We start from the raw sequence: 25,949 nt of genomic DNA, 5'->3' as shown, positions 1-25,949 counted from the left end.
CCATTTATTTCCCTGTATCCCATTCTTGATAAACCTGGTTACCTTGGGTAAATGGGAATATGTAAATGAGATTAAAATCAGATCAGCAGAGCAGGCTCAATGGGCCAAGTGGCTCACACCTGCTCCTAACTCCTATGTTCCAGGGAATTATAATTTCGCAGAATGCTTGTGGAAATAGATGTTTAATCAAACACTGATGACGTGCAGGGTTTAAATCGAGCTGTAATGAACCTTAACTGCAGATGTGGTATGAGCCTCAAGGCTGTCAATCAAATGCCGCGCATGCGCAGTGGCAGAGGTTCGCCTGGAGACGGTGACGCCGGGAGCGGAGCGCTGCTGGGTTGCGCCTTAAAGGAATTCCGAATCATGCTGGGCATGAAACCTTCAGTATTCCTGTTAATGGTCAACGGACAAATCGAGAGCGCGGATGTACGTATTCTGTTTGTCTATATATTATAAAACTAAAGTAACACGGGTTCGGGCGCTTGAAGCGCAAGGCCCCCTGGGAGTTGTAGTTCTGTGTTGGCGGAGCCGCGCCGGAAGTGAGTGGCAAACACAACCTTCGGACTACATTTCCCAGAGTGCCCCACGGCCCGGGCCTGGCGGTGACCATCGCCAAGGCAACAGCTGCAGGAGTTGCTGCTCTTTGTATCTTATTGCACTGTCACTTGGAACTATTCTCTTCTTTAAAGGCTGTTGCTGCTTTGTAAAGAGGAAATTTGTTTTATATTAAATGCAAAAGGGTATTTCAGGATTTGAACTCTCCATGGAGTAAGGGAGACACTTTGCATTTGGAAAATGATGTGTGTCTTCCTCACTTTCTGGAGGGTGGAAAGTTTCTGCATTAGAATTATTTTCATTATTCTTAGAATACAATTACTGTTTAGCTTCAAATATGTGCGCAGTAAATGGACTGGATATGTATCGCTGCAATATGTGGTGATGCAGGTTATCAGCCCGGAACGTCAGCTATCCCTTTGCTTCCACAGATACTGCTTGACCTGCTGAGTTCCTCCAGCAGTTATTTTTAACCACCCCAATACCTGCTAAAACTATTTGTATGTGGAGTTCAAGAGGGACTCTACATGAATAGTTGTGATGTGCTTTGGGACATCCTGAGATCATGAAGGAGCTGAATGGATGCAAAATCTGTACTTAAGCACACTGACTTCATCCCCCATCCCACCTAACTGCCTACCTTTTGCAACCTGTGGTCATTCTTTTCCAACTTTTTCTTTATTTTTCCTCTTCACACGGACTGATTGTGTTCGATTTACTTCTTCTGCAATCCCTTCTCCCAAATTTGTTCCTCAGGTTCTACTTAAATTGCACCAAAGTTTACAATTATCATCTTTTGAACATTCATCTGTCCTAGCTAAAGTTATGTTCTTCATAACCTGCTTTGCTCAGTATCAAATCATGCCATTAAATGCTTGGTCTCATATTGGAAACACAGTAGCTAATTTGCACACAGCAAGCTCTCAAAATCCCTCTCTTTTGGTCGAGGGATAAATATTGGCAGGACGTTGGGTATAATTTGGCTGTTCTGTTTGAAACATTGCAATGGGATCATTAGTATCCACCACAGAAGGGAAACAGTGCTCTGGTGTAACACTTCTTTTGGAAGACAAATCCCTCCACAAGTGCTCCCTTGTGCTGCACTGGAATGTCAGACCAGATTGTAATGCCCAAGTATCTGAAGTTAGACCAATCTGCTGCCACTGATCTGCAGTTGCATTTTCCCTGCAATAAATGACGCCCAAGATTTTTTACATCGCTTTTGGGGAGAAAAAGTGAACTCTGACATCCATGTATTCTTCAATTCTTGAAACTGAGGTTTTAACACCACTCTTGTGTTTAGTATCTCTCTCATTGATGAGGACATCTACTCTCTGAAGACAGCAACTCTTCCATACATCAAGGTCTAGATTAAAATTTAAACTGATTCCCAGTGCTGACTGAGAACTCTCAATGATGCATACATATTTTAGTGAAAACGAATCTAGCATCAGTTGTTAAATATCAGTTTTTGAAGTTATACAGTTTTTAGTTGAATAACTTTTCAATGCCAATTTATTCTCAATTTAAATTTGCATAAATTTTCTATTCTTAGTTTCCTGAGTTTGATGAGCTGTATTGCAAATATTCCTATGTATATGGGCATGACTGGGCTCCAACAACGGTGAGTATTAAATATCGTTTGTTCAGATTAGTGAAATGACAAATAAAGTTCCCATTATTAATTGCAAACTCAATTGCTTTGGTTATCCACATTCTGTGTTTGAACAAAGTGATATAACTTGAACCTTAGCCTCTCAGAAGCGGCTGTTGTGGAATTGCAGCTGTTTTATAACATTATTCTTGCAATTCAGTAGCTAATTAAAAACATAAATACAAACGAAATGTCATTTCAGTGGCAACATAAATGTACTTTCAACAAGAGTTTTGGAGTCTGATTGCACTTCTGAATATTTTTGTTAACCATCCAAGAATTCCTCGTAAATTCTAGGAAGGCATTTGACAATGTTCCACATGGTAGGCTTCTTCAGAAGGTCATAGGGCATGGGATCCAGGGAGGCTTGGCTGTGTGGATTCAAAACTGGCTTGCCTGTAGAAAGCAGAGGGTTGTGGTGGAGGGAGTGCATTCAGATTGGAGGGCTGTGACTAGCAGTATCCCACAAGGATGGGTTGTGGGACCTCTAGTTTTCGTGATATTTATTAATGACTTGGATGAGGAGGTAGAAGGGTGGATTAGCAAGTTTGCAGGTGACACAAAGGTTGGTGGTGTTGTGGAAAACTTGAAGATTGCAGAGAGATATTGATAGGATGCAGAGCTGGGCTGAGAAGTGACAAATGGAGTTCAATCCAGAGAAGTGTGAGGTGGTACACTTTGGAAGGACAAACTCCAAGGTTAATGGCAGGATTCTGGGTAGTGTGGAGGAGCAGAGGGATCTGGAGGTTCATATCCACAGATCACTGAAAGTTGCCTCACAGGTGGATAGGGTAGTTAAGAAAGCTTATGGGATGTTAGCATTCATAAGTCGTGGGATCGAGTTTAAGAGCCGCGAGGTAATGATGCAGCTCTACAAAACTCTGGTTAGACCACACTTGGAGTACTGTGTCCAATTCTGTTCGCCTCATTATAGGAAAGATGTGCAAGCGTTGGAAAGGGTGCAGAGGAGATTTACCAGGATGCTGCCTGGATTGGAGAGTATGGATTATTAGGAGAGACTAAGGGAGCTAGGGCTTTACTCTTTGGAGAGGAAGAGGATGAGGGGAGACATGATAGAGGTATACAAAACATTTAGAGGAATAGATAGAGTGGACAGCCAGCACCTCTTTCCCAGGGCACCAATGCTCAATACAAGAGGGCATGGCTTTAAAGTAATGGGTGGGAAGTTTAAGGGAGATATCAGAGCGAGGTTTTTTTTTTTACCCAGAGCGCTTGGGGCATGGAGTGCGCTGCCTGGGGTGGTGGTGGAGGCTGATACGTTGGTCAGATTCAAGAGATTGTTAGATAAGCATATGGAGGAATTTAAAATAGGGGGATATATGGGAGGAAGGGGTTAGATGGTCTTAGGCGTGGTTTAAAGGTTGGCACAACATGGTGGGCTGAAGGGCCTGTATTGTGCTGTACTGTTCTATGGTTCTATAACATTTTGTTATTTCTTTACTGTAAACTTTACTTGACTTTACTTAAATACACATAGTCTATTTCCCAGGGAAAAGGAACCAAAAACTAGAGTGCATAGGTTTATGGTGAGAGGGGAAAGTTTTAAAAGGGACCTGAGGGGCAACTTTTTCACGCAGAGGGTATGTGGAATGGGCTGCCAAAGTAGTTGAGGCGGGTACAATAACAACATTTAAAAGACATTTGGATAAGTACCTGGATAGGAAAGGTTTAGAGGGATAGGGGCCAAACGTGGGAAAATGAGACTAGCTTAGGTGGGCACCATGTTCGACATGGGTGCGTTGAGCCAAAGGGCCTGTTTCAATGCTGTATTACTTTATGACTCTATTACAAAAGTAGAAGAGTGTTGAGGAGAATTTGTCTTCAAGTTCAAGCAAGTTTCAAGGGCTTTTGTGCGCCTCCCAATTTTGTTAATGATGTGAGCAAATTAATAAACTCCAGCTAAGCACAAGGTAGTTTACTTATTTTTTATGTAGACCAGATTTTCAGCATTTTTTTTTCATCATTTACAGATGTGCTATAGTAAAAAATGGATGACAAAATGCTGTTTTAAAATAATTGAACATTTTGGGATACATTTATGATGCTTACACTGACTAGACTTGTCATGTTGTTGAGGTAGCTTGATACAGAGTAGCTTTTGGAAAGATCTTCGTTCTGTGAAGTGCTGTCACTAGCATTTCAGTAATAGTGAGCATGTGAAAATTTCAGACTTGTGGAAAACAGTACGATGAACAGTTATTTCTTCCACTTTCTCACCCTGAAGATCAGTGAATCTTATTAATGGCATCATTAAACAACAAAGTAACCAATGAAGAAATTATCTACTTTTTGTACAAACTATTAGACATTTGGTTAAAAGGGGAAAGAAAGCTAGAAAAGTGTTTAAAATGCAGTGTACCACTTCAAATCATGCTCTGAGCTTTAAGAGCTGTACTTAAATTAATCTTGAATCCAGAAATCTCAGATTAAACTGGCTGCTTATTGAAAGTGACCTTGAATTTCACAGATAATTGATTTTTATTTATATTCTTTGAAACCATTCACCATATTAACAAATTAATGGGGTTGTGCCTGTGCTTCACTCTTTACTCGTTGACAGATCCTTTAGATTAATTTGTTTGAAAATTAATTTTTCCTCCTTATCTGTGCTTTCCAAAACTGCCTGACTAAATGCTTTTACTCCTATATTATGTTAATATGATGTCAGAATAATTGTCCTACCAATCCAAAGCTATAATTACTTCAAGAGTTTCTCACTTATTTATAGAGGACATGGTTTTAATTTTAATCCATTTTCCTGTTAAAATCAGGGCACACTTGTGTGTCAGACCTTCAGTTGTGTGCCTGTGATCATTCTCAATTTCCTCAGTTTATGTAATGGAAATTTGACCAGGAACCCACTGTAGATTCTTACAGTATATTTCCACATCTGGGCATGGATTTTGATTGTGATCTGAGCATGAGATCTTCATACAGAGCTTCACCTAACAGGGAACAGAATTGGTACGTTTATCCGTAGAAGTTCATGTTCATTTTCTACAAATGCCAACCTTGCACAATGCAACCTGGAAATTCCTTGAGGAAGCTTCACTTCAGTATCATGCTAAGCTTTGAGTCCAGATTAAGGTTATACTTGCTATAAACCTTAATGTTGGTAAGAAACTAAGTTGCTTTGTACTGGTGCCACAGTTATAATGTGAACGATATCAGTTTCATCTGATAAATGAATCTGTAATAGTTTATAGGCCTATAGTGTCGGTTCCTCTGTAGTTGGACATTAGTGTGTTTTAACTGAACTTAGCAGTGTTGTAATAATAAAGTTACAATAAGCCATGATCTTTATTAAATGGTGGCAGAGTGGCCTCTTAATTCATATTTTTTATGTTGGCATTCTAAGGCAATTGTTCTTTTCTTTCCCATTTTCATTGTTTAGAAAAATTGCCATTTCTTTCTAGAACACTGTCCCATTCCCATGCGTGCCCTTCTCTGCAGACCCGTTTGATCAAAACAAAGATTATTCTCCCTCATGATCATGTCCCAAAAAGCAGTCCAGATTTGAGTCCAGCTAGCTCTGCACAAATTCAAGATGAGAATGTGGATCTTTTGAAATATTTTACAATAATACTACATTCTAGTTCTCTTAGTGTTGGATACAGCATGGAAACAGCTCTTCAGTTCAACTGGTCCATACCAACCAAGATGTCCATCCAAGCTGGTCCCATTTGCCAGCATCTGGCCCATAACTTTAAACTTTCTAAACTTCTCAATTTTATTCATACAGCATGATAACAGGCCCAACGAGCCCGCGCCACCCAATTACACCCAAGTTAACCTACTAACCTGTACATCTTCGGAATGTGGGAGGAAACCAGAGCACTCAAAGGAAACACACACAGTCATGGGGAGAATATTTTCTAAACCTTTCCTATTCATGTGCCTGTCCAACTGCCTTTTAAAAGCCCTCATTCTTGGTAGTGTTACATGGAGAGGCCATTCATGTTTCACCACAGAAAATGTCATTCCTTATAGCAAATGTGAAATCATAAATGAGTTTGAGGGAGGTTATTTTATGCCAGATCAATTTAAGCAGACCAGTAGCCTGCAGATAAATATCTGCCTTCAGGCTTTTGCAGCTTAGCTCCTGTTTTATCTGCTCACAAATCCAAGACAAGCCTGGGGTCAAATGCCTGAGATTCTGACCTCTTCCCTCCACTGCTGGGCCCATCATTGAACTAGCTTGGTGGAGACATAGCTTGATGCACTTCTCATCCAACTGCTCTGTAAGGCAACCCATTGAATGGAATCAATGACCCTCTCATAAAAGACGTGTACCTATAAATTATGCAAGCCTTTTATTTTTCCCGCTGCCTCCATCTCCCATCTCCATCCTTCCCTAGTTAAATCTGCCTGTCATCCTTCACCCTTCCTTAGTCCAACAATCACCTCAGGCTCCTGTCTCACTACTCCCCTTGTTCTACTTTAATGTTTTCTTAGAGTATTGTAAGAACATATGTTCAATTAAAAATAACTTTAAATATTTAAATCAATTTAAATCATTTTAAAATATGTCATAAAAATCTTTGACACTGGTGAACTGTTTCTGGGGTACACCACTTGAAACCCACCTGCTGCTTGGAGCCCACTGCTCCTTGTGGGCCACATCTGGCAATGCAGAGGGGTGGCTTGTCCAGACCCCTGCATCTGGAAAAAGCAAATCCGGGTGGATGGGGACCAAGGTCAACAAGTCTGGACAGTAGGCCAGGTCTGAGGTGGTCTGCTCGGAACTGGTTTTGTGATATTTTTACCTTTTTTAAATTACTTCCACATCTGTCTAAATATTATAGCCTAATTACTCAGGGGAACAGAGCAATTTAAAAAATAAACGTGGAGCTGATTGGCAAATCTCCCATTGCTGGAAAAAATGAAAAAGTTTACGTGGAAAAAAAATCTTGAAAATTAGCAAGCAATGTCCAAGTTTATTGTAGAGCTTTACATGGGCAAATAAATACCTAGTAATATAGATCAACATCAGTGTGTGCCTATGTGTATATCTGCATAGGTGCAAATTTTTTTCATCCAGCTACATCCACAATACATATTCATTAGAGATTGCTCTCTGAAGCCTACGGTCCTTCATAGCATCTTATCTTGTTCAAACTCATCCATGCCAACCAAGATATTTATTTACATTAGTCCCCTCTGCCTGTATTTGGCTTATACCCCTCTAAACCTTTCCTATCCATGTACCTGTCCAAATGTCTTTTAAGCATTGTAATTGTACCCGCCTCTACCGCTTCATCTGGCAGCTTGTTCCATATACCCACCACCCTCTGTGTGGGGGAAAAACCTGCACCTGAGATCCCCTTTAAACCTTTCCCCTCTTACCTTAAACCTATGCCCTCTAGCTTTAGACACCTCTACCCTAGGGAAAAAGACTGTGTCTACCTACCCTAAGTGCCTCATGATTTTATAAAGCTCCATAAGATCATCACTCAGTCTCCTCTGTTCCAAGGAGAACAGTCCCAGCCTGTCCAGTCTCTGCTTATAACTCAAGCCTTTCCAATCCTGGCAACATCCTTGTCGTTCTACATGATAATTTCAAATCAGACTCTTGACAAATGCATTCATAAATGTGGTGCTGTTCTCAATTACTGAATTATTGAACTAAGTCATTGTCCACCAATCTATGTGTGCCAAGACAACACACACACACCCTGCCCCATAGCTCCCACACCAAATGCTCCCCCATCATCATTTAGACATCATGGTGAGTGCCCTCCAAGCAAGAAGAAACTTGCATGAAGTCAACCTGATATCATTTAATGCTATTGAGATAATTCATCATTTGACATTAACAGAAATACAGCCAACACTCTATGCCAACCAATATTAGAGTCAGAGTTGTACGGCATAGAAATAGGCCCCCTGGCCCACTGAGTATTTTTGCAAAAATGATGATAGCAACAACATTTAATTAACCTTTATCTGTTATGATTATTTCCAATGATCTACTATAGCTATGAATAATTAAAAGGCAAATAGTGATAAAGCCTATTTCCATATCAATTTTTGACATCTATTACTAAACATTTCCCATGCAATCCATACTTTTTGGAGCCAAGCAACTAGACAGGATAATGAATCTACCTGTTTTTCCCAGCTGGGGTACGTTATTCCCATGCTGGGCTACAATCTGAGGATGTCTTAATTTAAGATAACAATTGAAGATTTCCCTGGTTTCCAGATGAGCTGAGGCAGTCTAATTTCAGGTCCAAGGAAAATCAAACTTAATTTAGAGGAAGTAAAAGATGAAGCAGGATTTATGTAGGTGAATTTCTTAACCAAACAATTCTTCTTTACTCCAGTCAGTTGTTTGATTTTCACATTAATTTCTAGAAATACTGGATATTACGTTACCGTGCTTAGTGCAGTGCTAACTCAACAGGCAAAATGGATTATGCAGCTCATTCACTTTTCTAGGATTGGTGAAATGAGTGTGAAAATGTAACTACATACCAGGCAAATTAGATATTGCTTTTAATCAAGTACCGTAATGCAGTTCAAAGTGTCTCCACCCCAAATTTTGAACCATACGGGCTTAAATAGGCAATATTTGTTAATGATAATTATTACAAATCTTGCAATAATTAGAAAGTTTTTAAATGCATTATACAGTAAAAAGTAGTTTTGCTTTTTAATAAGGTAGCAAGTTGATTCTTGCTATATTAGAAGGCATTAGAGAAACAGTAAAGGTACAAATAATGTTGGAAGATTAAATATGAATTAGCTATCCAGTTTAAAATTTGACCAACTGCAACCCTCTGTCATAATAAAATGTGGTTCACTTAATATATTAAGATAATTGTCATGGTGCAGAATTACAAAATTCATTGCAGTCATTTCCAAAACTCAGCAGTAGTTTGAATGAGTGGCTTATTAGCCAGGTATAAAACATCAGCAACTGAAGAGAATGGGTGGAATGTATGGCTGTAGGTTGGAATATTAATGCTTACAGTTTTTAATGGCAATTGTTAATTTATTAGCTATTGATTTTTATCTTTGAAACATTAAGGGTCTGGAGGAAGGGATATCCCAGATCACATCGAAAAGTAAGGATTGCAATCAATGCTTTGTGTGGAATTTTCCCATGGAGATCACATTCAAGAGTACCAACCCATATGGTTGTAAGTATCTCTCAAAACTTTTACTTTTATACTGGACTGCATAACTTTCAAATCTTTAAATTAGCAAGTATAAAAATGTTACTTATTTTCACATTGCATTAAACAGTAATGTCTTCAGTAAGTGCTGAATTTATGCCAAAGGTTTTGTTGCAACTGAGTACCTATGTTGATCTTTGTTTTCTTAAGGGCCTCAAATAGTAATTAGTGTTTACGGACCTGATCTTTTTGGAAATGATGTGGTCCGTGGCTATGGAGCTGTTCATGTTCCTATGACTCCTGGAAGGTAAGCCATTAATTTTTTTTTAAGTAGTATTCTTCACAGGGGTACTAAAATAATTTGGAAAGCTTTATAAACCTAACAAGTGTTGTTTCATTTCAAAACTGTAATAAAATCTAGGATGAGAGAGTCTTTAGGAACATGACCTAGTAGGTGAGTGGTATGTGGTGTCATATGATGGATTATCAGTGATTCTTTTCCATCACTTGCCAATGATGGGGTTGGATTGGGCCATATGCTCAGAATTTATAGGGGCAATATTTGGATGAGATCTGTGGCTCTGGCCAAAATAATGATCTCCATTCAAAGTTAAATCGTAACAGGAACAGATATATTAGTAAGCTGTCAGAGTCTGTTTCCTTGCTTACCAGTTGTTACTTGTTACCAGTTACTTAATAGTTATAATACATTGGAACCAGGAACAGATAAAATGGCAATGGAAAAGAATCCAGGTGACTTTTCAAAAGGAAGTACAATAACTAGTATGTTCAGTTAGATGCCCCAAATCATCCACATGCATCTTACACCACTCATCAATGTGTAGTGTCCCATGACAGTGACAAGTTTTAACAGTTACTTATAAAGTTTAAAAGTTACTTATAAATTTTATCTTAATATGCTTTAATAGTATAATGTCAGATCCATGACAAATCATATGCACATTTTAAAGCAATTGTATGTAACAACTGAGCAGCATAGGCTGAAAAGTAATTTTGTCTTACTGCACTGTACAACCTGTATGCCTTGGCTTCAGTTTAGAAATGTTAATACCTGCAAACATAATAACTACTATAAGTACAGTTAGCACCAATGCTTTGTGTATCAGCACCAAAGGTACAGATATTGCTGAAGCCGACAAGCCTTTGATGCATCCAACTCTTTCAACTTTCTTTTTGTTGGTGTGGATTTTGTATATTGCAAGTGCCTTATAATTTTGTTTTAAATTGTTGGAAGAAATCTGTAGATTATTAAATTGATGTTGGATATCTATCCACAATTAACTGTGATAGAGAAATTGAAATGAAATGCTTTTTAAAAATTGTTTCTATGAAATATTTACAATTTACTTCAGAAAACTTTTTTAGGCACAAGCGAACCATTCCAATGTTTGTTCCTGAGTCTTCATCAAGACTGCAAAAATTTACAAGGTATTAAAATTTTTTGATATTGCAATTTGAGAGAGTTGAGCTTATAGTAAATGTTGCAGTCAGAAAATATGCAAAATGTGAGTAGTAGAAATATATTGTCTGATTAATTTGAGGTATTTATCAAGAGATAATGGCAGTGTAAAGTTAACAAAACTTTTAGCTAATTTACCAGCATTAACTTCCATATGTTTATCAAACTATTAGATCACTTAAAACTAGAAGATTTTTTTTTTGTCTTCCTTTAAGCCACCTCACCTTCCGGAAGAATAATGCCCCAAGGATTGCAATAGAAAAGTGAAAAATGGCCTTTGCTGTTCTATTTTTCCAGTTCTGATGAAGTCATTGACCTGAATTGTTAGCTTTATCTTTCTCCACAAATGCTGTGACTACTCAGCAGGTCAGGCATCATTTCCTGTTTTTATACTACAAGGATGGCATTGGTCCACAGTGCTTTCGCATAGCAATTATTGATCAACAAAATGGCAGTTTTGCTAATACCACCAACATCCAGTGAATGATTGGAAAAGATTACAGTTGACTTGATATTTATTTGCCATTCTGTTACTTGCAGTAAGAGCGTAATAGCCCATTGCCTTGTTTTGATTTATTTGTTAAATGAGAAAAGCACTGCCAGATCTTTGTTTTCATTACTGGTCTTTTCTTATTTTGATAATTTATGACAGTAGATCGATAATCACAAGACAAGGGGACAGAAGTAGGCCATTCGGTCCATCGAGTCTGCTTTGTTTGCAAGGATTAATGGTCTGTGCTCTCTGGTCAGTTGCTAGGATGACTGGGAACTAGTAGGAAATGAATGGCTTGGGGAAGTGGTAGGCCATCTGGTCTGCTTCTTAGTTCAGTAATGAACGTACATCCAGTATTATGGGGGAGGGAGGATGGGACAGTGGGTGGTATGTATCCTGGTATTGTTTTAAGTGGGACTTTGGATCCTGGAAGACCACTCCTGCTCCACAAAAATCAGACCACCTCAAGAGGACCAAGCGGTCATGTTCTGCTTCCAATTAAGTCCCAATCTGCAAAGCTGAATTGACATGATTTTACTGCAATTTCTACATTTCTGGACCTCTGTTGTATTCCTCTGGGGCTGTTGTATGTCAGAGTACCCCATAACCCCATTTAAGGCATCTTCTGGTTCATGGCTACATTTGATGTTTTGACTCAGTCACCCAAGTTGTCAGATATGATTTTGATTGTTTTGAGTGCATAGAGTGGTTATATATGTGGATGAGGTTTTGGATTAACTGACAAATGAAAACCATCGAATTATGATGAGAGATGTGGAAGTTGGATAAGATGTTAGGATGGCCCAATATTTAATTCATTAAGACGTGTAAATTAGTCTCTGAATTTGCTTACCCCAGTAACAAAGGCAACAAATATAGAATCCAGTAAATGGGTAGCTAATGATTTAGTAAATTGTAAAATAGGGGAAATTGTTACTCCATAAGGTTCTGTTCCAGTTTTCTGCTTATTCTGGTGAATTTACCAGACCCGTGGTCTCCTAGACAGACAATAGTACTACAGTAATCAAAGTTCATGATCTGACAGCAGTGAGATATATATTTAGTTTACAAATATTGGGAAAAGTGCCTTTATGCAAGATGATACTAAAATTTTATTACAAAAAATTACAAGACTTTACAAGATTAAGAAATTTAAAATTCTCATTATTACAGCTTTATCCCCGGTGCCGGTAGGTGATCAGGTAAGTGCTCTATAGTTGGTATCAGTAATTATAGGACAGAAAGAATAATTAAATGAGATTTTATATGTGGCTGAAAGTACTCATCTAAAATGTGAATTTTCAAACAGTTCATCTCAAATATTTATACCTACATCTAAATCACAATCTAATTTTAGTGCCCCCTCAATCTCTCCAGATCGTTGTAGATATACTCTCTGCAACCTCACTGGAGAGAAATGCCTCTGGGACTCTCAGTACTACGGGACATGTACAGGTCCTCCCCAGCTTACAAACACACGACTTATGTACAGCCCCCATACGTACAAACGAGCATTTGGGAAACTGGGAGAGATTTGCCTGGTAACGAACAGCTCACAGGAACAAAACCCTGTCATAACCTGTGGACAACTTGTACTTATTTTGCTTAGTTAAATGCAGAATTTTGTATAAACATGATTTCTGACTTCACTGAATTTTTTTTTAAACTTGAGTACTTGCCACACGATGTCGCCTGGGATCTTTTTTCCTGGCTGTCAGCTATGAACTAGAGAAGTTTTCACAAGAAACTAGAGGAAAGTTAGAATGAGTAAAAATAGTGTGTTTATTTAGTCTATGATGTCATTGGAGGACAACAACTTTTAATTCCCCATTTATAAGTTTTTAAAATGCCAAACAAGACAGGAACGGATGTGGTGGATTTGATTGATAACAGAAGACTCCCTTAAAACAAAGTGACATCAAGCAGCTTCACAAATTGCCGTGGAAGTCCTAATTTTATAAAATAAACAATTCCTGGATTTTTTAGTTTTAACTAAAAGTAAAACACAGTTGAACATGATATGCAGTTTTTCCCTTTAAAAGTCAGTTTTCTAACACCGCTGAAAATAATTTATTTCTTGTGGGAATACTGGTTCATTTCACTGTTCATCCTCTGGCACCTTGCCCAAGTCATTATTCACTTGTGCACTTTAACAGTAAATGCTGTCAAACCATTTTACCTCATCATCTTGGTACTTAATTTACAACCCAGATGCAGAACTGCCGTTGTAGCAATAATAGAGGCCATCTGAAATGAAAATCAATTTCTAGAGCTACTGCCATAGACTGTTGCAACAGGAATTAGTGGATAATGCAATAAGTAGTAGCCTTAGCCCAGCTTCCTGGGCTCAGAATTTGTACAAACTAACGTTTAGGTCTACATGGTTCTGTTCTGCAGTAAGATTGTTGTTCTCAGGGCAGCAGCAGAAATTTCTCTGCAGTGTCTCAAAACAAAAACCATCCTTTGAATCTGCAACAGAGAGGCTGTGCTCAAATCTGTTCTTTTTCCTTTGGTTTAGTTGGCTCATGGGAAGACGTCCAGAATTCACAGATCCTAAGCTGGTTGCCCAAGGAGAAGGAAGAGAAGGTCTGCCTCAATGAAGTTTATTTTCTAGTTCATAAGTTGCTGTTGGTGAAGGGGCCAACTTGGGACAAGGGATGGCAACTTCATGAACCACATTATTTAATAGCAGTGACACCTGAATTTGTTTCTACATCAGAGGAAAAATATGTATGCCTTTTTATAGAAATTTTAAAAACCATGTCATCAACTATTATCCCATTAGTTTTGAAGCAACAAAATTTCATTTTTATATTTAAAGCTCTTGTTAAAGCTGGCCTTTTCCACAACATGAGGGAAAGTTCACATTTTACTTCCTTATCGCCACAAATATGACGAAAGTTAAGAACTGCTTAAGTAGGCCATTTATTGAAGTGAACATGCAACTTGCGTACAATTACTGACAACAAGTTCCAGTATGAGTAATTAGTAACTGGATTGTTGCGTGTCAAAGGGTTTTGGTTTAAATGTTGTAATCTTAATTTACATATTTTGGGCTTCAGATTTTAAATTAAACTGCAGTTTCAAGAATTTTCTGCAGATATTGGTTGTCTTGATGACGTGATGAACAAAATGTCACCGGATGAGAATGTCAGAAATACATAATTTATTTCAGGTCTCTAGTATTCTGTATGTGACGTTAAGTTGTTCTAACGTCCTCTGGTTTTCCTGCCTTCCATTGTACTTGTGTCAGTTGTCTAATTTAAAAAAAACTTTCCTTATTGAGACTAAGCAATGATAGAACAACAAAGGAGAATTCCTTTACATGCTGGTATCTTCAGTAGTAAATGCAATGAACCCTCTATGAAGGGTAGTTAGAGGATATTATTTTAAGCCTATTTATTCATAACAATTGATGGAATTAATATTCATGTCATTATGATTTTCTTTAAATTTATAGTTACAAGGGTTTTGTCACAAGGCTTTGTTACCATCTCCTTCAATATTGTCACCAAGGATTTGAAGAAACTGGGATACGACGCAACCCCTGCTAACAATCAGACTCTTGGAACATCTGATGGCTAAATGGAATCCCATCCTGCAGATATGAACCAAAAGCTGAATTTCTAATTGGGCAGCATTTATAGACAAAGAAAGAGTTAATGTTTTAGGTCAGTGATATTTCATCAGAACTGAGAATGGTTACAGATTTAAAATTGTATTGCTTTCCAATTATTCCCTGTTTGATTCAAGGCCAATCTGAAATGTTAACTTTGTCACTCTCCACAGCTGCTGCTGCTTGATCCACTGAGAATTTTTGTCTGTTGAGTTCCAAACTGCTTGACATTGTCTATTTAATTTTTTTTAAACTGAACTGACTCAGCTATTGGTTTCTGACTAAATATGATTCATGGCTGCAGGATGAATTGAATATATTTCACATTTCAGTTTCTAGAAGGTCACAGTACCATAAAATAACAGACACTTTGACTTCTGTTCTTACCATCTTCGTGATTGGTACAAGCATGGCAGAAATCCACTCAAGGTCCCTTTCCAAGAGCAAACGATTTCTATGCTGAGAAGTCAATTTCCCTAAAAGTTGAATCTGACCTTATATTAAATACTACAACAGTTTGGAAAAGTACCTAAATGTTAATCTGAAATACTGAAAAAACAGAAGATTTATAAAACAGGGTGAAATACCCTTTTTTCAACAATGTGCCTCTATTTTTAATCAAAATTTCTCTATTCATATTAGCCTTAGCTCAGTAATACAACTACCCATGAAGTACTCCTCTTGCCCAATGAGCAAAAGATCTTGTCTCATTTGAAATACTTTAAAATGGGCAAAAAGGCTTCAGATTGACTGGCTGTAGTATTAATTCAGCATGGTCAAAATTAAGATGCATTTACTGTATTCTTGATGCCATTTGCAATAACGGTATGCTTGAAATAAGTTATCGTTACAGCTCATCAGTAATTATAGTCATGATGGTGTGAATTTTAACAGTAAGTCTATCTTTAATGCATTTATCAAAAAACATTGAGAATTTATCTATGTTTGTCATTAACACTTCAGCTAAAACATGATAGTACTATTCTCATGGGCAGAGCTATTTACTTGATTTAATGAAGATAATTAATTCTGTCCAATGGAACCATTTCTGTAAGTACTCTTGAATGTGATAGGATTGATGTCTAGAAAAAGGAAGGCAAGCAGCATAACAGTTGGAAATCTACTTGTGCCCTGGTCTTAGAGTATGCTACAACCTCTTGGTAAAATATGGAGGAAGTGAGTGGAAACACTTAGGAAGTACAGAAAGTTGTGTGGATAGCACTCTATGATGCAAAAATAATCAAGTGCTGAATGATTTTGGAACTACAGAACAGAAGTTTCTCCAAGTGACTTGCATCAATTTGTGTCTATTGTATTCCATTTTTCTTTTTGAAATTGAATTTGCCTTTAAAATCAATGCTTCTATTGCTCTCCCATTTGTAGCTAGCTTGCAGTTCATCCTATCAACTGATTCCATACATTTAGATCTTTAGTCATGGATTTGGGAGGTTCTTCATCAAAACACTTATAAATCCAAATATCTTGCTAACTGTAAGACCAGTGTCCACCCTTTGTTGTTTCAAAAAGTTCAATAAGGTTAGTCAAGTGTGTTCCCTTTTCAAAGTGCATGCTGACTGTGTAATATTTTCAGTTTATAAATGTTCTTAAGATATAATAATTTGAGTAAGGCTTCCATTATATTTAATGCCATTTATGTCACATTAATTAATCTATTACTATGGATGGGTTCTATCTTCCATTTTACAATTAACAATCACCTTAGTTGGCATAAGCCATCCAGCACTATTCCCTTTACTAGCAACTTTCTTTTTATCTGAGCAGCATGATCATTTCCTTTTTTTTGTTTGTAAAGTGATGAAATGAATGTTACTTTCAAATGTTTATTAAATGGACCTATTTTCCAATCTTATTACTAGAAAGTAAATGGCTATCATTTATTGCTTTAAACTTTATGCATGATGCAGTTATGGATTATATTTAACTAATTTAAAAGGTAACCAAAACTTGCCATACACCTTTGCTGAGAATTTGTTTTTAATTTTGCTGGAATCCATTCATTTCAAATCATGTGGTGATGGTTGAAATCATGGAGCTCAAAATAATTTGTTCAGCTCCCCAATTCACACTTTACCATTCAGTTCATTGTGCCTATACTGGCACTCATGAAATCATTCATTTGCTCTTTCCAATTATGTTTTTCAGTCACATTTCCAGTCCCTGCTCTTTTCCTTGGCCACGGGAGTCTTAGCTGATGCGAAAGCTGTAGTACAAATAAACACTGTCATCTTCTCCCTTTTAGCTGTTTTACTTTTTTGCTCTATTTCCGTCATTATTTGTCTTCTGAATGCTATCATTGAATCTATATCTATCATGCTTTCTGGCAGAGCATTCCACATTTACAGTACAACTTACTGTACAAATGTGCCAATTCATTTTGCTAGCATCTTAAATCTGTCCTCTGGTTAACAAAATTGTGAACAAGTTTCTTAAGTTATTAAAACTGTTCAGGGTTTTGAACATCTTTATCAAACCTACCAAGGAATAACACCAACATCTTCTCCCATCACTCCACATAACTGAAGTCCCTCATCTTTAGAGCAGCGCTCTTCTGTTCTTTTTCTGAGGCCTTGATGTTACTCCTAAAGAGAACTGAGAATTGAATACTGAATCAATAATATTTGTTCTCACTCTGTAATTACAACTATATAAACTCTCTTGTACCTCACTTATAACTAAACTATGCTATAATTACAGAAATGGTACCTGTGATTTACATTGGGCAAGAACCTTCTTTATACTTGCTCTTCATAAAATTTTATAAATTTTCCCAAGTTGGCCAATACCCTGAAAGCTACAAAGATTTTTCTGATTGGGTGGTGGACATACTGGTCATGAAAACCCTTGTTTTATTCTCTATTTAATCAACTGAGAATGAGTTAGGAGTTGCAAAACGCTTTCTTGGGTATTTTGCATTGGTTTATATTGTTTTTGAACCAGCAATGACATTCAGTTAATTACATTAGAACTGCCGTCACCGGTATTAGGCCATAGGCAAATCAAGTAATATTCCAATGTCAAACATGTGGTACTTAAAGCCTCAGGAGTCAATATAGCAATATGTGCATATGTATAATACAGTTTACCTTGTTAATCAAGCAAAATCATGAACAGGTTTAAGATTTTTATGGAAATTAGTCATATTGCAATTATTGCCTATTTCTAATGTAAAATAAATGAACTAAAAACTACACAGTTACAGATACTGACAATTTAATTTCCTTATTTTAAGCAACAGGCCCCCTGATCTTTGCTGCTATTTAAATGGCATAAACAATAACTGTGACTTGCTACAAAACCATTACATAGAAAATAAGATACAGAACATATGTTACAATAGTACAACTGATAAGTTATATAATACAGTAATGACAGTTGAGCACAATATCATAAAGTAGCCTGCTCCCAGCATCATGAATAAGTTTGGTGGATGAACAGAACATAATACATGAAAAAGATAGGTTACTCACCATTATGTGCAGTAGTCCTCAATCTTTAAACATAGTTATCTTTTGCCTAATAACATGCAAGCCAAATAACTGGAAAATCAAAAAGGTACCAGTCCCTCTAGTGTCCTTTAAAATTAAATTCAGATTACTTTTCATCTCTCAGCATAATACTGGTGCCCTTCTTGCCTCTGCCTCTCGCCACGATGAAAAACAGGTTATTTTGAAGACTTGTCCACATCAGTCAGTTTTAAGTACTGTCACCTAGGTGCACTCAAAATTAAGATGTTTTGTCTCCACTATACTGTATCTAGTATAATACATCAGTTCTGAGCTAACAATTATCATTGATGCATTAGGTCTAACGTGCATCATAATAATGACAGAACCAAGTATTGATGACAGTATGAATTAAATTGGTGTATGGTGTAAAGCACAGCAGCCATGAAAATGATTCCCCAAATCATGTGGCAATCTCTGAAACCAAGCCATAGAAACAAAACCTGCATGGATATGGGACATGTAGCGTGAAATTTTGGAGGAAGCCAAAGTTCTCTAGGATGTGTAAACAAAAAAGCACAAAACCTTTTTTTTTTACAGATTAGATACAATGAATTCACTCACATTTAGAGGATTTCAGGTCATCTAGGGCTAAACAAGCAGATCTATATCAACGTAGTTTTTTTAAGCTTCTTTGTAGATTTCTGCTGTTTCCTACAAGATAGGGAAAGTCACAAGAATCCAAGTGGTTACTATCTTGATAGTAATACATAACTTTGAGGAAGCACGATATATGTTTATTAGGGTATAAGCTTTAGTTTCCACAAGTTCCAGAAGATTCTTTACAAGTTCCTACATTTTAAATAATGTGCACCAACAATGGAATTTTTCTCAGCTGGTGTAATCACCCATTGTGTACCTCAGTTTATTAGAAGAAATATGCTTCATCTCAGAGGTAAACCAAACATCTTTATGGATATTGTAGAATGAAAGCAATTACATGAATAAGGTACACCAACCTAGTTTAAACTTATATCTAAAACTAAAACTGCAAGTAGATTTTCTTTCAATTAAAAATTGTTATTGCAATACGTTGATAGAGTGCAAACAATTAAAAACAAGGTCCCGGTGACTGAAGTAGTTTGGTGCAACTTTGCAGCTTAATGTACCACTGGTTATTCCCTTCCCCATTGTCCAGAATATTCTCTTCCAATAGAGCCTATTTATTTTCTGAAACCCAGCTCCTTGAAAGGAACTCTGTGGCAATCTCTCCTGATGTACTGAGGGTAGTGCATCACCCCATCTCCAAAACATTAGCCTGTGTTGGAGCAAATATGTAAATTTCTGAAGATCAGATATAATAAATAAATGGAGATGACACTGAGTACAGATACCACAGGGAGAAAAAAGACCCATTTATAGAAATATGCAAGCATTTAGGGCTAAAATCCCCAGCCATGGGGGGGGTGTGGAAATCACTGAACACTGAATTAGCCTAGATTCTGTTTTAGAAGAGTTCATTCGACCCTACAACTACTTCCCTGGCCTTTCTAAAACTGGGTTTCTGGCACATCACTATGAGCACTTAAGGCGTGTGTCAAACTCGCTGGGATCACGAATTTGGTCCTCATTCATCATTAAATTCAGTCAAAATCACACGTGGCAGGTAGGAGTGAGTGCCTTTACAAAGTACCAACCGAGTCCTGTACGGTAACCAAAAATAGGTATTCGTATGTGACATGTCAGTTCCCATCTTCTAGAAAGTCATGTTCTTTCCAATTAAATGTCTTACATTGATTTTCCAGTTCCTTGACTTACTTAATTCGTGTGTGTTTAGGATAAAAAAAACAGGCATTTAAAGTTATAACTATGCAAGTGACAATTGAAATTCTACTATATGACTTATTTTAGTAAAACCAATGCACAGTTACAGTACACATGAAATTACACAACAGGTACAGATGGTAGACTACCATACATTTACATTGATGCAAAGTTATTAACAGAATGACAGCAAAGAAATTTTACAGTACATGATGAAAACAATACAAATCTTACCAGAAGCTTTGTATACATTTTAGTGACTAAATGCAAGACTATACAAGTAGTGGCTGCACTCTTAGCATGCATATTCTCACGCACTCACATGAACCCTTCGAAGAACTTAAATCAATTCAAAATAACTGGAATTGTAGAATATAAATATATATGTGCAAGGTCAAACAGGGTCATGTTTCAAATGAACTTGCTTAGCATGAATTTTATTGTGGCATTTCCATATTTGGTATGTAAATGACCACTTTCTGGATATAAAAATGCATATACTAATGTCAATCTTTAAAAGCAATAGAATTTTCATTTTCAGAAATTTGGAAAATTCTAAGTCATATAATATGCCATACTTGTATTGCTAATAATGACTTTTTTTTAAATAAGGTGCATACCACCATAGCTATATGCTATAACTAGACAAATTACTTTGACACATGAACAATTATTCCACACCCATATTTTAAAATTATTATTGAAGGTATTTTCTTTTTCATTATCTAAGTAAAATGATATTAGCTAAAACTCAGTATTTCACTTAAGCGTGAATGACAGGTGACAACTCAACTTCCAAATGTAAATCCGAGTAGGATAAAGTTCATAATAGTCATCAAATGTAGGTATGAAATATATGCATGTCAAGTGATTACTGGAAGATATAGTGCCTGGCAACATATTTACAATGAGTAAATACTGATACCTACTGTTATTAATGCCAGATTGTTCACTATCAAATCACTCAAGACTTCTAAGTATTTAATGAATGATACAGAAATCCAAGTTATTGTTTTATAAAAGTAAATGAACTTGTGGAAGGAGAACAAATACAAGCCTTTAACTTTCCCTTTAAAAGAAATACTAACTTGCTGTTGGCCACGTCTCCAAAACTCATTTCCCAGCTAATAAACAAAACCAAATGAAACTGCAAAACACACACTCCAAAATGCTAGGATAGGAAATTTCTCATTCGTTAAAAGCAAAGCACAGACTGATCACTGTTGCTTTCCCGTAAGTTGTTAAAATAAAACTGTAGGACTACTATCTACCTTCTCTGCATAGCAATTCACCCTTAAGTAACCAGTCTGATCATTCATTCATAAAGAAAATCTGTTTTAAATTACAAAACTTAATAACTTGCTATGCACTTAGTGTTGAACCAACATGACATACTGAACACAATAATACAAGTACACTCTCAATTACAGGATTCCCTTTTCCCTTTCTAAAATACAGAGCTTATTCTTTCTCTCAACAAAGAAGCAAAGATACAGTTTGGACCGCACATTATGGCACCTGTCAACACAATGTTTTAAAGCAGATAAAAAACACGCTTGCAAAATCTTACCAAAAGTCCCTAGACAGAAAGATTAAAAATAGCATAAAACTTCTGTAAACTACAATATGGTTGCAAATTACAGACTCATAACTTGGCTACTTGACCTTTACATGAAGATTTATCTATTAAAAATGCTGTGCAAAGTGTACAGGATTAACTGCATATACCGATGTGGAGTCTGAAGTAGCTTAATGTTTGCAGTACTTAGTAAAATCTAAAAGAAAGTTTAAAAAAAAGCACCTAGAATCCAAAGTTACACTGATGTATTTTTCCTTTAACTCTATAATTTACTGCATTAACAATGGTGCACACTACTGCCTTGCCTAAATGTGTTTCGCACTAGAGAATAGCCAGTAAGTAGCAAAGTTTAGATTTCAATAACAGACTGATGCATGCAACTTTTCTTACATAAAAAAATCCTCCTCGGAGTTACTGAAATTTGTGTCTGCAGTTTGTTCCTGATCACTGCATTTATTTTTGATTAGCACAACTCCACAAGGAATTTCACATCTGCTCGGTGCTGAACCATGATTAATACTGAACAATAGCCAATACCATCTGCTAAAATAACATCCAGAGCCTAGAATGTTATTTCAAAAAGCAATTAAAGATGCATGCAACAGTCCAAATCCAAAAGCAACTTTGTAGCAGCCAAAACACAGCACAATTCAAAAATCCTTACTGCTATGAATAGGTTGGAAGAATTTGTCAGTTATGAAAACTGGATGTTATACTTGTTCTGATTTGGGATACTTAAGTTTCAGATTTGCTTTTTTTATTATTAGGAAGCAAAGTTCTAATTCTTGAAAACAGTCAGTGGCCTTTATATTTTGTTTTGAAGCAAGTGACATGAGAAATGCAAAAACTGAATATACTGCACAGAAGACTATGTTACCTTTGGACAAACTGTAATATGCACTTAAGGACTGGAGAATTCAGGAGGTATGAATATTAGATTCATATTACTAGTGTTCAACTACATGTTCAGTCACCATATGATACCTCCATTGGCAGCAAATAGCTTCTTCAGAAAATAGTGAAAATTAACCACTGTCAATATGTACTTCATAAAAACCAACACAGCAAAACCCAAACCTACTGTGAAGGTTTCCTCACCACACCCTTAAATGTAGTCTAGAATACATTTAACTCAATTAACCACACTCCTATCTAGGTTTTCACTCTAATGAAGATATCTCCTCTGGTCTTTTATAATAGGAAAGGGTTAGTTGTAGAGGTCTGGGATGTAGGTGGAGGAATGCCTGTTGATACAAGTGGTTGGGGCATTGTTCCAGTAATGTTCATTGCTGTACCCATCCTACCAATCATTGGCACTGGAACCATGCCCATTGCCACTGGTGCTGATATGGAGGTGAGTGGCATGGACTCCATATTAACTGTAGACATAGTACCAAACGTAGACTGTCCTGGGGCCATCAAAGGACTTGCTCGCATTTGGTTCAGTGTAGGAGGCTGTGGCTGGTTAACTTGAAACGGATTTATCTGAGTGGCCTGGACTGGAGTTGAACCTATAAAGAACAAAAAGCACACCATTACAATAGAACATAAGTAAAATGAAATAAAGTTTTCAAATGAAAGACATATCACAAAATAATTATTTGAAAGTAGACAATTTTACAGGCCTGTGCCAAATCACAATGAACATTGCAAGATTTGAAGACTTCCTTTATTTGAGTTTGCCTCTGCTCAAAACCAAGCTCTAAGCCATAATCTAAATTCCAAGTAATTATTGGTGCAATGCAAAAATCAGTATTGAAGGTATCATTAACGCATTCAGAAGCAACAATACCTAAGCAAGGAATCCTGCCTCCAAACTGACCTAGCAAATTAGGAGAACTCTAACTAAATGAAGTCTCCCTCCTTGGATTTTTCTTTCCATTTTTCACTTTCTTTAGGTGACTTATTCTGATGACATTCAGTGCAAAAAAAATCTTGCAAGTAACCACATTTAAACACATCTGGGGTTACTGATTTGATCACGATTTTTGTTGTATGTTCCTACAATTTTAAAAAAATGGTGGCAATATACTTCCTGAACTTACTGCAGAATTCCTATAATGCAAATTGATTGATGAGGAATCCAAAAGCCAGGGCAAACTCTAGAAACTAGGCTGGCACTCCAGTGCATTACTGAGGGAGTACTGCACAGTGGTGCCATTTTTTCATTAAGACATTAAATAAAGTGCCACAGCTGCCCTCTCAGGACATAAAGAATATTCCTCCATTTTATTTGAAGAGCAGAGGTTATGCTTCCTTATTTTCAGCTTGCATGTGCAAGGCCACATTTATGGTTCTGATCATGAGTGACAATTTATGGGGTAGCCAAACATCACAAAAATATGCATGTAAGAATAATATCCGCAAGAACAGTAAAATTGACAGGTGACATTTTAAAAACAGAAGCAAATTAAAACAACCGTGGACCAAAAAAAGTACAGGACACACATCTGCATACATTGTACTTCTTTGTGATGTAGCTCTCCAAAAAAAAAGTGTTTTTCGATTTTTTTAATTTGTTCCTGGGTTAAGCATTTACTGTACATGTGCCCCTTAAACTGAGAAGCTTGTCAGGGCATTTTGCAGCACATTTTGAGAGTCAGCCACATTGATTGCTTGCTATGGTATTTCAAAACATATTTGAGTCAGTCACACTCCCTGAGACAGACTTCAAGCTAGAAACAATCTAATTGGAAGTAGAAAAAGACCAATTAGAAATGCTTTAAGTGGAGAAGGCTGAAAAGGAGATGTCTGAGCAGCAGTGGCATGTTCCAGAAAGCGAATGGAGACTTCAGCTCCGAAGTAGAAATAAAGATCCAGTAATGACAGCATATAAAGACCACAAAATTACAATGTGAGGAACATGGAGAAGCAGCCGCCACACCAACAATCCTCGGAACTGTAAATTAATGGCACATTGACATCTACACCAATGAGTGCAAGTAAGGTTAATTTAATCAAAATGGTACATAGAAGATACTTGGTAAATTCTGAAATGATGACTTATAGGTCTTTTAACTGTTAGCAGGGCCCAAGACAGTGAGCTAATCCTACTTAATTCTCATGAACACATCAAAGCAATTTTAGAAACTATGCTTATGTACAGACCACAATAATATTAAACCTGGAATTTGACAGGATCACTTAGGTTAAATAAATTTGGAATATGAAATTAGTTTCAGCAGTAATGGTGATCATGAACCTGCAGCCTTGTTGTAAAAGCCACCTGGTGTAATAGCATCCAAGGAATGTGACCGATTCTCAAATATGCTTTGAAATGCCATAGCAAGCAATCAATGTGGCTGACTCTCAAAATATGCTCTAAAATGCCCTCAAAAGCTTCTCAGTTTAAAGGGGCAAATGGATAGAAAATGCTGGTCTTGCACATTGTGCCCATAACCTATGAAAAACGAAACAAAAAAAAAACAAAAAAAAGCACTCCCTTTTCTATTTTGTACAGCCACATTACAAAGAACGAAGAAAGTGGCATTGTGTGACGTTTACAAATCAGTTAGGGAAGTAAAGCTGCAGAAAGTAATTTCTTTCGCATTGTATCTCCCTCATATTTCCTGAGCTCCCACTCCCATTGCAGTATGATTCAATCGAGTTGGAAGCCACAGTAACTAAAAATTTACTAAAATGCCAGAACCAATTTCCTAAGCTGCTTTACATCAGATTAACCCATCTCTCAGATAAGTAACAAATGGCCCAGCATTTACAGTCTTGCTGCTGACTGATGAATAAAGTTGAGACTTACATTATGCAGTTCCCCAAGTGGGAACTTGTAGAGAGAAGCCAGCTCCATCAGTCGCAATCAGCCCTCTGCAGCGACAGGGCCTTCCATGACATAAATGTCATCACATGGAGGGTCAGAATAAGCCTTACCCATAAAACAGATGAAAAATGACAGCTGGTTAAGCTAGACCCCACTGTCAAACACTCTGGCATTCAAACACGAGGCAGAAGTTGTTCAAGTGGATTCTCCAACACATGGTGCGGAACTAGTGTGATTGTCCATTTATGTGGAATCAGAATGCAATTGGTGAAACTATCCAAAACTTAGGACTTTGCAATCTTGAGCAGAAATCCTGAAGTTGCCGAGTTATACAAGTTACACGAGGCACTGCCAACATTTCCCA

At 37.0% G+C, this 25,949-nt stretch overlaps 2 protein-coding genes across 4 annotated transcripts in view; one reads left to right on the top strand and one right to left on the bottom strand.

Moving 5' to 3' along the window:
* The first annotated feature begins 284 nt into the window (after positions 1–284).
* b9d1 (B9 protein domain 1) lies at positions 285–16,813 on the top strand. Its single transcript, XM_052022262.1, has 7 exons — positions 285–429; positions 2,114–2,182; positions 9,267–9,378; positions 9,565–9,661; positions 10,741–10,803; positions 13,846–13,913; positions 14,788–16,813. The coding sequence occupies exons 1-7, from the start codon at positions 367–369 to the stop codon at positions 14,910–14,912; spliced, it is 597 nt and encodes a 198-aa protein (XP_051878222.1). The 5' UTR covers positions 285–366; the 3' UTR covers positions 14,913–16,813.
* Positions 16,814–16,941: 128 nt separating this feature from the next.
* epn2 (epsin 2) overlaps positions 16,942–25,949 on the bottom strand; it is a 50,610-nt gene continuing 41,602 nt past the window's right edge. For 2 of the 3 annotated variants that reach the window (XM_052022260.1, XM_052022259.1), the window contains one exon: positions 16,942–23,321. In XM_052022260.1, coding sequence (XP_051878220.1) covers positions 23,002–23,321 — 320 coding nt within the window. In that variant the 3' untranslated portion in view covers positions 16,942–23,001. Of the gene's footprint in view, positions 23,322–25,567; positions 25,691–25,949 lie in introns of all 3 variants that reach the window. The other variant, XR_007956813.1, reaches the window with a different exon arrangement.

The sequence above is a fragment of the Pristis pectinata genome, chromosome 8 (genome assembly GCF_009764475.1).
Source record: "Pristis pectinata isolate sPriPec2 chromosome 8, sPriPec2.1.pri, whole genome shotgun sequence".
In the NCBI taxonomy this organism is placed as follows: Eukaryota; Metazoa; Chordata; class Chondrichthyes; order Rhinopristiformes; family Pristidae; genus Pristis; species Pristis pectinata.
Note: the sequence above shows the minus strand (reverse complement) of the source record. Positions and strands in the feature narration are given on the sequence as shown.

Excerpts from the sequence above, each read along its gene's own strand:
- b9d1 (XM_052022262.1), top strand. The coding sequence starts at position 367 with ATGCTGGGCATGAAACCTTCAGTATTCCTGTTAATGGTCAACGGACAA. Across the intron at positions 430-2,113 it reads GACAAATCGAGAGCGCGGAT|TTTCCTGAGTTTGATGAGCT; the intron begins GTACGTATTCTG and ends TTCTATTCTTAG. Across the intron at positions 9,662-10,740 it reads GTTCCTATGACTCCTGGAAG|GCACAAGCGAACCATTCCAA; the intron begins GTAAGCCATTAA and ends AAACTTTTTTAG.